Raw genomic sequence first — 13399 nt, 5'->3', positions numbered from 1 at the left:
GTGACCAATTAGCATTAATTTATTGTCCATTACTTCCCGTTTTGATTGAAAATATAACTTTGAGACATTTTTTAATGGTATCACAGCTGCCTACTCATAAAATAATGGACTCCTATAATGCTTTAATAGCAACCACAGAAGAACATCTGAGAACTCACAAGCAAGAAAAAAAAAGGATTCTGATATAACTTATTATCTTGAACTAAGGTGAAAATTGTCCCTGCATTTTTACTTTTCACAAATTTAAGTGAGATCAGATATAAAAAAAAATCACCTTGGAAACATATTACAAAGTGGTTAGTTAAAAAAAAAACTGTTCTTGTGAAAGTAAAATTTTCCAAGTATTAATAAAACATAAAAATGAATCAAGTAGTGAATCACTTACTATATTATGATGTATTTGGTGTTTTTGTAATTGTGTATCATCATTAAATTGTGTGCAACACCAACAGTAAAAATCTTACCAAAAACTTAAATGTGTTTTATAAAACAAATGATTTATTTTTTTAATTAAAATATCACAAAAGGCACAGTTTGAAGGAAGGTATCCATCCATCTTCCTCCGCTTCATCCGGGACCGGGTCGCGGGGGCAGCAGTCTAAGCAAAGATGCCCAGACTTCCCTCTCCCCGGCCACTTCCTCCAGCTCCTCTGGGGGGACACCGAGGCGTTCCCAGGCCAGCCGAGAAACATAGTCTCTCCAGCGTGTCCTGGGTCTTCCCCGGGGCCTCCGCCCAGTGGGACATGCCCGGAACACCTCACCAGGGAGGCATCCAGGAGGCATCCGGACCAGATGCCCGAACCACCTCAACTGGCTTCTCTCGATGCGGAGGAGAAGCGGCTCTACTCCGAGCTCTCTCCGGGTGACCGAGCTTCTCACCCTATCTCTAAGGGAGCGTCCAGCCACCCTACGGAGAAAACTCATTTCAGCCGCTTGTAGTCGGGATCTCGTTCTTTCGGTCACGACCCAGAGCTCATGACCATAGGTGAATACTGGAACGAAGATCGACCGGTAAATCGAGAGCTTTGCTTTCTGGCTCAGCTCTCTTTTCACCACAATGGACCGGTACAGCGACCGCATAATAGCGGACGCAGCTCCAATCCGCCTGTCGATCTCACGCTCCGATCTTCCATCACTCGTGAGCAAGACCCCAAGATATTTAAACTCCTCCACCTGAGGCAGGAGCACTCCACCCACCGAGAGAGGGCAAACTACCTTTCTCCGGTCGAGAACCATGGCCTCAGACTTAGCGGTGCTGACCCTCATCCCGGCCGCTTCACACTCGGCTGCAAACCGCTCCAATACATGCTGGAGGTCCCGGTTCGATGGAGCCAACAGAACAACATCATCTGCAAAAAGCAGAGAGGAAATCCTGTGGTCCCCAAACCAGATCCCCTCCGGCCCCTGGCTGCGCCTAGAAATTCTGTCCATAAAGACTATGAACTATGAAGGAAGGTAGAAAGAACTATACAGGTATATGCCATTTACCATTTACCATTTACCTCCGACACTCATACAGGCCAAAACCGTCACCGTGGTTTCCTGATAATGCTGCCGCCATTTTGAATCCCGTCGACAGTGATTGGGCCGAGTCGATCTGAGACACGATTTTAGGGGAACTAATGTCACCAATCATGATTGAGCTTGTTCAAAGTCCACACCAAATCCACTGAAAGCAGCTCGGGAGAAGCTGTCAATCAAACATTGGAGGTGTGGCCAACAGACTCCACATGCTTTTACTGAGGCATCTGATTGGTTGGTTTGTAACTTGTATTAAAGAAAAAAAAACATGTTAAAAAAATATGATTTGAAAGAAGATGTTAAGAAGAAGTATAGGAGCAAGAATGGTCATTCTGACAAATAGAATGACTTAAAAATACAATAACTGTTTGTTTCTCAGTAGAAGTCTATGGGATTTTGACCTTTGTGGAACCAGCAGGTACTTCCTGTTTGGAGCACGAGGGGGGAGGGGTTGATTTGTCCAGTGAATATACAGTCAATGGTTATGTTTACAAAAAAATCAAGTGTGTATAAAAGAAAATAAAATCATGACATTATTAACATATTGCGAGTAAACTAAATGCACACATTTAACCCCGTTTGCATGGTGCAGCTTCACCTCACAGTCAGAAATTGAAAAGAAAACACATAAAATACAACAATTTTAGGCAAAAAAAAGATTAAAGTTGTATTTATGGAATAGAGAACACATTTATTTGAATATTATTTCTCATGATGGCAGGTGCAAATGATGCCGAGTGATGGACTTTCCTCCCTTGACTTCATGTTCCTGTTGAATGTAGTTCAATAAAGAACTAAAAACTCCTGAAGTGACCCTAAACTTGCCTAAAGCATTTTTTCCCACAAAGTAAGAAACAAAACTGCTCAATCTGGTAACACAGTTTAACTATAAAGCCTAAAAGTTCCTCTAGAAAAGTTTTACCACAAAACAACAGCTGCACATTACACCAAACAGCAGAAAAAAGTCTTCATTTTGTTGTTCTTGCCTGGAACCAAAGTAAATATGTGTTGTGCTTCTGCAACATATTACATTCCACTCCACACCCACCAATTGTCCATATTATTGTTAATGCCAGCCAGAGAAAAGAAGCCCATCGTGCTGCATCATCACCCCCCCAGCACTTCAGTGACTATTTCTATCTGAATCGGCAGCTGTGGGAGACACTTCAGTGAAGAGCAGCAGGGCCTCGGTGAGCCTCTGAGCGCGCCTTTTGTTTGTGATGATGAGTCTAATTGTAGGGATTGCAAAGTGAAGAGGTTAAGGGTTGCCTGTCATGGGAAAAAATGGCTGAGGTTCTGACCAGCTGTACACAACATACTGAGATCCCTGGCAGCCCAACATTTAGTAGGCAAGGATACAGCAGATCATGGCAACCCTGTAATCAGCAGCACGGGGAACTAGATGCTAATATTGTCAAATATGAAAAAACAAGCTCCTGTCAGATTATGATTGACTCTTAAATTTGAAATACAAGGTTAAACTTTCCAGGAATTCTTTATTTTAATTTTAACTAAATTAATTAAAACAATTTTGTATGTAATTTGTGCAGAAATGATGCACCACACATTTCATATAAGCAGAAACCTATTTATAGACTGCAATAAGCATCGTGTTGATGGAGGCTGAGGAGGTCCAAATTAACATGACGATTATCAGCAGTCGAAGACCAAATCAATGACATTGTTTACTTGCAGGTTGCAGTTGGGCCAAGACATTTCCCTTCACTTCTTTGGTGATTTTTCAAGCTCATAAATCTGTCATGCCTCCCGCTCAGTTTTCTCCAGATTTTATGTTTTTCATTTTGACAGCTTCAGTTATTTAAGACCACGGAGAGGATCTGTGCACCTCTTTTTTGACATTTTTGCTCATCACAGAACAACTGCAGAAATTGTTTCCATCTCATCTTGTTGATCAAGAACTGCGGCACATCCAAGTCTCTCATGGCAACGTGTTCAATCTGAAATGACATTAAAACCTGAACTGGAGGAACAAAAAAATACTCTTTTATGAGTGTTACTGAATGTGATGCGAAGCTTCGTTTTATTCTCTGTTCCTACAGGAACTTAGTATAAATGTATATGTTAAAATAATAAGTAAAGCATTAGTCTTACAATGCTAAACTTTCTTAGTTAAGAGTTGAAGCATAGATGTAGTTTAAATGAAAATGTTTGCAAAAAATCACAATTAACAACTTGGAAGCATTATATGTGTTACATTGATACCTAATGAGCCCAGTCATTTACCACATAAAATACTCACTTGATCATCTTTTGGGCTATTTTTAATTTGATTATGCCGCTTTTAATAAAAACAAAAAACGTTTTTTTTAACACATAAGTTGAATCTGAATTCATTCCCTACCTGTTCAGCTCCTCCTACCCCTCCAATTAAAAGGTCCGTCTGAAGTGAAAGGGGTGTCCAAAATAGTTTTTTAAGTTCAGAGCAAAGGGACTTCCAGTTCTGTATCCCTCCGCGGGCAGGGCGACCCACGCTGCACTATCCCGCGCTTTTCTTCACATGGCAGCTCCTTGCTAACGTAGCTGACGTCATCAAGTCGGAGTAACATCTGAATTTAAATACACTATTTCTGCAGAACGGCAGACATATGCCTATGAATAGTGAGTGGGATCGTTGCCACAGAGCAACGCTTCCCCACTAGCTTACAGCCCTCCAACGTAACAGCTCGGATGAGGAAAACAAAGACGCACACGGATGTAGACTTTGTGGAGCAGAGAGCTTGTGGCCAAGCAGCATATTTTCTATGTAACAAATCATCTTTTTTCCAAATGCCATTTTTTATCTGCTCCTGATTTACAATGATTTGAAGAAAGAAATACTCAGAAATGCAATTTTAAGCTTTTTTTTTTTAATCGTTGTTCTCCATCATCAGAAAAATGTAACAAGAACATGTTAAAAACCCAAATTTGAGGACATACATTTGAAAAGCTAACAGTCATCAGTGGAAACTCTAGGGGCAGAAAGGACTCAACAAATCTAGACGCTCAAAAGATTGTAATACCTGAAAAATAAAAAAGCATGGGGAAAAAGTTAAAAAGCAAAGAACAGTGATTGGTATAAATGTTTTCTTGAAAACATGTTTATTTTTGTGTTGTTTTGCTTTTGTAAATGAAACATTTGTGTCATATTGCATTAGTTTTATATTGTGTTTTTTTTTTTTACTTTTTCATTTGGTTAATATGTTTATAATGTTTAGACATAATGCATTGTTTTTTTTAAGGGAGTACAGGTGAAAATGAGCTATTAAGCTTCATTCTTTGCTTTTTAAGCTTAATGTATTTTTACGCTGTCCCGATAAATTAATAAACTAAACTACTGTGAGGATAAATAGAAAGCACAAAAGACGGGGATAGAATGGACACCTCCTTGAACAGAAGTCCTAAATTATTTCAGGCAGTTGTGACCTTCTCCATCCAGAAGGGGGCGGGGCATCCAGGACAAGTCATAGCTGACCTTTAAAGAACAAATCAAAATAGAACCTAAAAACAAAAACAAAAGAGGCAATCCATATCAATAATATAAAACATAAATGTTGACCAAAGTTGACCAGTATTACTGTTTCACGAGTTTGATGTCCCTAAATGAGTGAGTAGGCTAATCAACCATTTGTGTAATCTTAGACCATTTGTTACAGCAACAGTGGTTCTAAGAAAAACAGTAACAACAACATCATCCAATAAAAAGAGTAAACATATCTAAACTTTGCCAAAATAAAATATTGTATGTGTCGGTGCAGTGGTGTGTTGTAGAGTCGCATCGCAGTTGGGAAGAATGAACGTTGGTAGTTCTTCTTCTTGCTCTCTGAGTGTAGCAGTCTCAGAGTATCCGGAGTGTGGTGCCAGGGGTGGGAGGGGTCATCCATGATGGATGTCAGTTTCACCAACATCCCCGTGTCTGCCACCTCCTCGGCTGTGTCCAGTGTGCAGTCCGGGACAGAACCGGCTCTTTTAACGAGCTTGTTTAGCTTCTTTCGGAGGCTTGTGAAGGCGTCTCGAGACACCTTCTGACTCTTTGAAAGCAAGAAGAAAACGTAACTGTCAACGCTGTCAACTGTAGCCTCGAAAATCTTTTGTTACTTAAATAAAAAATACAAAAAAAAAGCTATTCAAAAATGCTTTTCACACCAATAAATTGACCATTTAAAGTGTGTTTTTAGACCTAAAAACGTACTATTGCCAAGAAAGCTTTATTCAATTTACAGTAAGTTCAAACTAAGGAAAGGTTTGCAACTCTTTTTTTTCTCCTTGAGTGACTTTAAAGTTTGGCCTTGCAGGAAAAACATATTCAATGCTTCTATTTATATCATGAATACTACCTAAAGAAGTACCTACAAACAATGGTTCGTGGAGTTTTAGATTACTGCGGAATGATCCAAATGAAGTAGGACATGCTGGTGCTCACAAAGCAGAATGTACCACTTAGTGGCAGCACTTGTAAGAAAATATATCTGAGCATATGCTCACATCAATTACAGATTGTGCAAAGCAAGTGATTCTATCATTAGGCGTTCCGTCTTTTGATGAAGTTTGCTCTGTCAATGCAGAAGTTTCAACGTTTTCTCTGCATCTCCTCTGTTCCTTCTTTGTTCAATGCTCTCTCAAGAAATGAGGCAAAGGTTAGACTATCAGAAATCTTGTGTGTTTTCAATAAGATCAGCAGGAGTAGATTCTTATGGGAATGCAAGTGTTTGATAATGTGTGCAGGGTGAGGAGTGCCAGCTAATGAGCAGACAGCTTCAGAGAAGTGCCATCCAAGAGCAGCTGGCACCTTTCTGGGTCGACATGTGCCTTCTTCTTCTTAGCCTGCAGTGGCCCCTTATTTTCTCCGCTTTTAAAAGAGGAATGGCAAACTTTGGCTCGCCTTCCTTCAGAATCGTTAAAACTCCACAGCTGAAAATTGAAGGAAAGGAATGTCATCAGAAATGTGGAAGCCCAAACATGCATAATGATGAAGGATATAAAGTTAATTTACCGTCACGCTGCACTGATCTTCACACAGTTTAATAAAAGGATTTCAGTCTGTCACCAAAAGAATTTTTTTTTTTTCTCCCACACACATCCTTGCAAGAAATCATCTCTGTCTTCTACCATCTCTCGCAGACAATTCAATCAGCGTTCTAGCCAAGCATGACACCTTCAGACGACAAAAACAAGAGATGTACTTCCTGCCAATCATCGTGACGGACAACGGTCAGCCACCGATGAGCAGCACCAACACCTTGACGATCAGAGTCTGTGGCTGCAGCAAGGAGGGAATCGTCCAATCCTGCAACGTGGAGGCCTATGTCTTACCCATCGGCCTCAGCATGGGAGCTCTTATTGCCATCTTGGCCTGCATTATCCTCCTGTTAGGTGAGCTACGTCATGTTATGCAACGATTGTCTGATTCCTGAAGACAATATGAGCATGTTCTCCTAAATCTTTCACTTAGTTTAATATTGTTCTGCCGGATTTTTATCAAAAATAGTTATAAAGATACAACCAAAAGTACTTTGTGAAGCTCAGTTGTGAGAAGTGGGCTATTATTTTTAGAACCAAGAGCTAAAATAGTTTTTTTTAATGGTTGACATTTTTCTGACCAAAATTTCCCATTGGAAACCAACCTCAATGATCCCTCAAAGTGGTTCCTCAAAACCTTGCTCAAAGAGCCTGTTTGTTCTAAACATGACCTACAAGAAGCTATGAAATATGCTGAAGCTTAGAGATTGTTTAAGGTTTCAAACTTATAAAAACTATCAAAGAAAGGCATAATAAAATTTTTAAAGACAAAAAAAAAAACTTTATGAATAAGTTGGCAGGAGTAGCTATAAGAAGCGACAAAAGTTTTCATGAAGGCTTGATAAATAGAACACAATGCAAAAGAAATGTCCTCTATATAGTTCTAAAAATCGTTTTCAAAATGAGTAATTGAAATGATTTTTTAAACCTATAAAAAGCCATTTAAAAATCTAAATGAGTAAGGACAAACATTACGCATAATCCATCAAAACCACGAGTAAAGTGGCTGGTTCTAAAGCATTTGTCAAAGTTAAGGCCCAGGGCAGACTCCGGCCCTCTGGGTAATTATATCCGGCCCTCAAGATCAATTTATTAACATGGCCCGAGGTTCTTGCTCTCATTTCTAACTAGTATAATTTTGACAAAATATATTTTTATGTAAAGTAAAATATTGAAAGTTATTTTAGGTTTAAGTTGATTTATTCTTGAATAATATTCCTGCCTTTTTATTATCCTTAATTATATTTCAAATTTGTGGTTTTAAAGTTTTAAAAATTTGCATTCTGCTAGCTTTTTGGACTATTTTGATAATTACTAAGATATGTTAGGTAACCGTTTTGGATAATTTTGGTTTTTCTTTTTAATTTTTTTTTAGGCTGTTTGGAGTTAGGCTAATATTTTTTTCGCTAATTTAGACTTTTTTTCAGTTTTTTAGGGTATTTTGAAGTTTAGGTTTTTTTTAGCTACATGCTAGCTGTTTTTGGCTAACCTAAGTTTTTTGTTTGTCTTTTTGGCTAATTTTCCAATTAGCTAATATTTTAGCTGGCTATTAGCTTTAGCATTTTCTGCCATCGGCTTCAGCATCTTCAGCAGCCAAATTCAACTTAGACCATTCACACTAGCATTATCACAAGCTATGTGATGCTATATATGCTATATATCTAGTTTATAATTATGTTACAAAGTTAGTGTTATAAAGTTTTAAAAATTTAGTGTTGAATAAACGTTTATTCTGTTCGGCCTGCGACCTCAGGTGTGTTTTGGATTTTGGCCCCTTGTGCGATTGAGTTTGACTGACCTGCTCTAAAGGGAATCCGCTGGAAGCTTTACAAGTGCCACCTGCTATTTAGTAACAAAATCAAAGAAGTCTTTGCAGTTAAAAGATTTGTATTCAGAAAGTTTAAGAAATGAAAGACTTTCAGTGATCCTGTGAGATCTCTGAAACTACAATAGATAAAAGAAAAAAAAAGTTCTTGGTCACTAAAATTGTCCTATATTAACCGTAAAGTTTGACACTTTAAGGACCACCCAGTGGTTGTCTAAAGAAGGTTTGATCAGCTATTTCACTTAATTGGTGAAACTTAGAGGTGAATCCTTATTTAAATTGAGTATTTTTGGCCTTTGATAGCAACAGCTTTAAAACAGCAATTTCTTAAAATGAATCGTAAATCTAGGTATATATTGTTAGCTGGGTGACAAAACTTGACCAAGCTTTTCTTCTCCTCTTTCCCGTTTGTGTTTATCTTTTTTTTCTGATAGTAATAGTAGTACTATTTGTGACCTTGAGGAGACACAAGAACGAGCCTCTCATCATTAAAGATGACGAAGACGTGAGGGAAAACATCATCCGCTACGACGACGAAGGGGGCGGCGAGGAGGATACAGAGGCCTTTGACATTGCAACGTTGCAGAATCCCGACGGCATCAACGGCTACCTGCCACGCAAAGACATCAAGCCTGACTTACAGTTCATGCCGCGGGCGGGCCAACACTCGGGCCCGAACGGCGTGGACGTGGACGAATTCATCAATGTCCGGCTGCACGAGGCAGACAACGATCCAACGGCGCCGCCTTACGACTCCATCCAGATCTATGGATACGAAGGCCGGGGATCTGTTGCCGGCTCGCTCAGTTCACTGGAGACGGTCTCGTCAGACTCAGACCAGAACTTTGACTATCTGAGAGAGTGGGGCCCACGCTTCAGAAGACTTGGGGAGCTCTACTCTGTGGGCGAGAGCGACCGTGAAACCTGACCTTTGGTTTGTTGGTATTAAAGACCTTTGAGATTTTTTTTTCTGTCCACATACTTGTGTATTTAACGCTAGAAGGTTTGCTGGCTTTTAGAAACAGGTGTTTAAAATGAAAAAAAAACAAAAAATCAATGGAGGAGACTTTTTTGTAATCTTTATAGAGTGAGGTATAGCAGTTATCATCCTCTAAGTCAAGCGCATTGTAACTGTTGAGCCAAACAATGTCTTTATTAGGAGATCTATGATTCTTGTGGAGTGTGACTTAGATTCCGTTGTGGAGTGTCTAGCAGTATTTTGGGTGTTAGTCATTTGCTGTGACTGCCAGTAGCAGAAAAACCATGGCGTTGCTGGTAGTCGCCCAGTAAGTGGATGTTGCCGGGTTTTCTGAAGCTTGAATGGACACAATACTCAATGGACGCCAAGCTGGAACACAGAAGCTGCGGGAGGACTCTTCATTCTCGTCTTCTTGAGCCGCCCAGCTGAACGGTGAAGTGGAACAAGACGGAATAGAGAAAAAAAAAAGCAATATACGGTCTACATTAATATGATGAATGTATGTATGGTTTGAGAAGATGGAAACATAGCAAAAAGGACAAACCAGTGTTGGCTTTAAAGCGAATTTGTCAAAATTTGATATGCTCTCTGGTGGCCACATTTGTAAACTATCAAGAGCCTAGAACGGCTTGCTTTATACAACTCTTTGTATTTACATGCTACAGGTGTGGGTTGAAAGTGTTATTAGCCTATTAAAGACCGATGTGAAGACAAAAAAGAGAAATGTAGAAACTCTGAGGCCTTCTTTTTACAGAAGCAACATTAAAAACAATTGTAATTTACTGTTTTTTGACAGACATGTGCTACTTCTTCATTAATGTTCTAGCAGTTTTTGTAAATCTGTCCTAAAGGTCTTCTTTTTTTCTTTTTTTCCTGTGCCGACTATTTGAAGTGTGTTTAGATTATTTCTCATTCAGCTTTTTTCAGCTTTTTGAGCATTAGTTCAAACAAGTCAAAACCATATCATGGACTCTTTGATGATGTAGACCAGATGTAAGCAGGCAAATAACACAGATGAAGGGATTAATTGGGCATGTGGGGGTGAGATCCCTCTGACACATGCTAAATCCGAACAAGATATGACTCACACCGCATTGTGGGGTGCAGCCAGTGAGCTTGTGAGCACAATAGTTCAATACTGTGACTCCCTGCAAACATTAAAATCCATTTACGACACACAGAAGGCATTAGCCCAAGTAAAACCTGATCGCAGACCATGTGCATTTTGTGCTTACACTGTATGATAATAATTAAAAAGACTTATACTGTACATAAAGTTACCGCTAACGTCATTAGCTTTCGATGAGGTGGTAGGTTTTGTCTCTGCACGTTAGCTCCTGCACATAATGAAACTTTTGATGGCACTACAGCAGCGTGCATTCTCAGTTTTTACTGATCCAGTATTATGGCAGTTCTCAGTAGACTAAACAATATATATGGAATAGTCCTACATGCAGATCATATTTTATACCGTGCTTTAATGCTTATAAATGTGTATGTTCAATTATTTACTCCTTGTACTGTAATCTAAGAAACCCTGTATTGTTTCCTACTTTGTGAAATATATTTTTATAAATATTGCTCAATGGCCTTGATTCCTTTTCTTCCTTTCCTTTTTTTCTATCCACCAAGTGAAGATATTATTAAAATAATTCATTGTTTACATCATATTTCTCACCACACTCCCTGCATAACTGCATCCTAACAGTAGAACGAGTCAATAAGCATCTGCTGTTGAGACTATTTTTTATAAATCTAGTTTCTCCTTGTGCACAGCAGTTGTCAGATCTTATGACAGATGCTGACAACAAACTGGTGGGAGAAGAAACGCATAAAAGTAATAAAATGTGAATGGGCTTCTCCAGTGGGTAAAGAAGCAACCTTAAAAGCAGAAGCGCTGTATAAAAATGGCGATTCCATGTAAATAAATCATTTAAAGTCACATTTCTGAAAATCCCACAAAAGTAAACTATTACTGTGAGTAGACTGATTAGGTTAGGAGGCCACTATCAGACTCGATGTACATATTCTACATTGTACTATTGATTGAATATTGTGTACACCATTTAATTATGGCAAGTGGGGCTTTTAAAGTATTTTTATAAACCTATACAGCCATTTAGGTTAATGTATAAAAAGCCTTATAATTGTATTTGTATGATTTTTTTTTGTCTTTTTTTTCAATAAACCTTAATGCAAAAAAGTGTGTTGCAAAAGTTTGGGTTGAGTTTTCCTTTTTTTTTTCCAACAGAGATTCTGTAAGAAGTTCAACTCTATAGCAGTAAAATATTGAATAATGTGTATAAAATATGACAAAGAATGGTATGAGTATTGCTATTTATCTTTAATTGTATCTTTTAAATACATTTTGAAGGGCTGAACTTGCAGATGTCCTTAGGAACATTTAAAGCAAGAGGAGCTATGAACCCGAGTAAGGCTTCTTCTTCACAAAATCATAAGTAAAGACAAATTTTAACCACCTTCTATTTGGTTTTCTATGGGTTCAGGTTACAAGATAGCAGTCTCAGCAGGAGCCAGATCCCTCCTATCCCGCACTTCCATCCTTCAGGGAGAACGTTTCAGAGAAATCATCTCCTTAGTCCCCTGAGTTTGTCTGGTTGGACATCCCTATAGGGCCTCTTTGGGAATTTTTGCCAGATGTTCAGACTACCTTAACCGTCTTCTTGAAGTGGAAGAGTCTGGACTCTAAGTTCCTCCCAAATGGCTGATGCACCTTTTCCCAAAGGGAGACCCTGAGCCACCCCATTACCGGGTCTCCAGCAACAGCTGGACGTCATGGCTTAATGAGTTGAAAACACAATGTCATCTGTAAACTGGAGAAGGAGGATTTCACTGGTACCAGAGCCAAACCCTCTTTCTTCTCATTTACAAGATTGCTAGTGAACCAAAGACTGCAAGTGTAAAATGTTTAAATGGAAATCATTCATTCTTATTATCTTTAGACAGCTGCCACACAGGGAGCGACATACTTTACCCAATAAGTGACTCAACCATTTTATAGTACACTACAGTAAAGGGCAGGGGTATTCAAATCCAGGCCTCGAGGGCCGATGTCCTACATGTTTTCCAACCAACCTTCCATTGAAGCTCCTTATTGGCTAAACATGCCTGATCCTGGAAATTAGCAGCCAATAAGGAGCTTCAATGGAAGGTTGGTTGGAAAACATGTAGGACACCGACCCTTGAGGCCTGGATTTGAATACCCCTGGTATAGGGAGATGTGCAGGAAAACGAGTGGCGGATTAGACAAGTAGCATCGGATCAGGTGTGTTTAGCCAATAAGGAGCTTCCATGGCAGGATGGTTGGAAAACATGTAGGACACTGGCCCTCGAGGCCTGGAGTTTGACACCTGTGGTCTAAATGTTCCAAGATATAGAAGGTTGAACACCAGTTGAACAGAAAAACATCACTATTTAACTCTTGCCATAAACTGTAGGACACTCCACTGTAAGTGTAAAGTGCTTCAAACTACTTTGAATTAGCAGTGAGCTGTTTTGAACAAATTCATCACCATTATGATCCCTTTTTAATACCATAAAAACATGAATCTACATTAAAGTGTGAAAAGGAAAAAGCTTCACAAATGTCCTTGTCTTACTCATTAAGAGCACTCTCATATTTCTGAAAGTCAGATACCTGGTGCCACAACATAAATAGGCTTTTTTACAAGAAACGATAAAGTCGGAACAGAAGAACTTTTGCTCTTTATAGCAGCCCAAATCTATTCAGTTTCTGAATCATGGCTGTTGATTTTACTTCCCTCAAAAAGAAGCGTAATTAGGGATCACATTAATGGATGTTGAGAAGTTTCATATGGCACCATTGACACAAATGGAGATGGACAAAACAAGGTTGTTTGCTTTTATTAAGTATTCCCATCAGCTTTTGGATACATCAGCAGCTATGGGGTCCCATCTTCTTTAAACTATAATACAAAAATACACAAATTAACAAGTCTACAGGTACATGCACTCCACCCAACAGTAAAAAGAGAGAAAAAAAAATGCAACAATCAAAACAATAACTACTAGATCGC

At 39.0% G+C, this 13399-nt stretch overlaps 1 protein-coding gene across 3 annotated transcripts in view; it reads left to right on the top strand.

The window, feature by feature from the left end:
• cdh8 (cadherin 8) overlaps positions 1-10931 on the top strand; it is a 150214-nt gene extending 139283 nt beyond the window's left edge. For 2 of the 3 annotated variants that reach the window (XM_024295497.2, XM_024295498.2), the window contains exons 11-12: positions 6640-6891; positions 8797-10931. In XM_024295497.2, coding sequence (XP_024151265.1) covers positions 6640-6891; positions 8797-9290 — 746 coding nt within the window. In that variant the 3' untranslated portion in view covers positions 9291-10931. The remainder of the gene's footprint in view (positions 1-6639; positions 6892-8796) is intronic. The other variant, XM_024295500.2, reaches the window with a different exon arrangement.
• Positions 10932-13399: the final 2468 nt, after the last annotated feature.

Source organism: Oryzias melastigma, linkage group LG3 (genome assembly GCF_002922805.2).
Source record: "Oryzias melastigma strain HK-1 linkage group LG3, ASM292280v2, whole genome shotgun sequence".
Lineage (NCBI taxonomy): Eukaryota > Metazoa > Chordata > Actinopteri > Beloniformes > Adrianichthyidae > Oryzias > Oryzias melastigma.
Note: the sequence above shows the minus strand (reverse complement) of the source record. Positions and strands in the feature narration are given on the sequence as shown.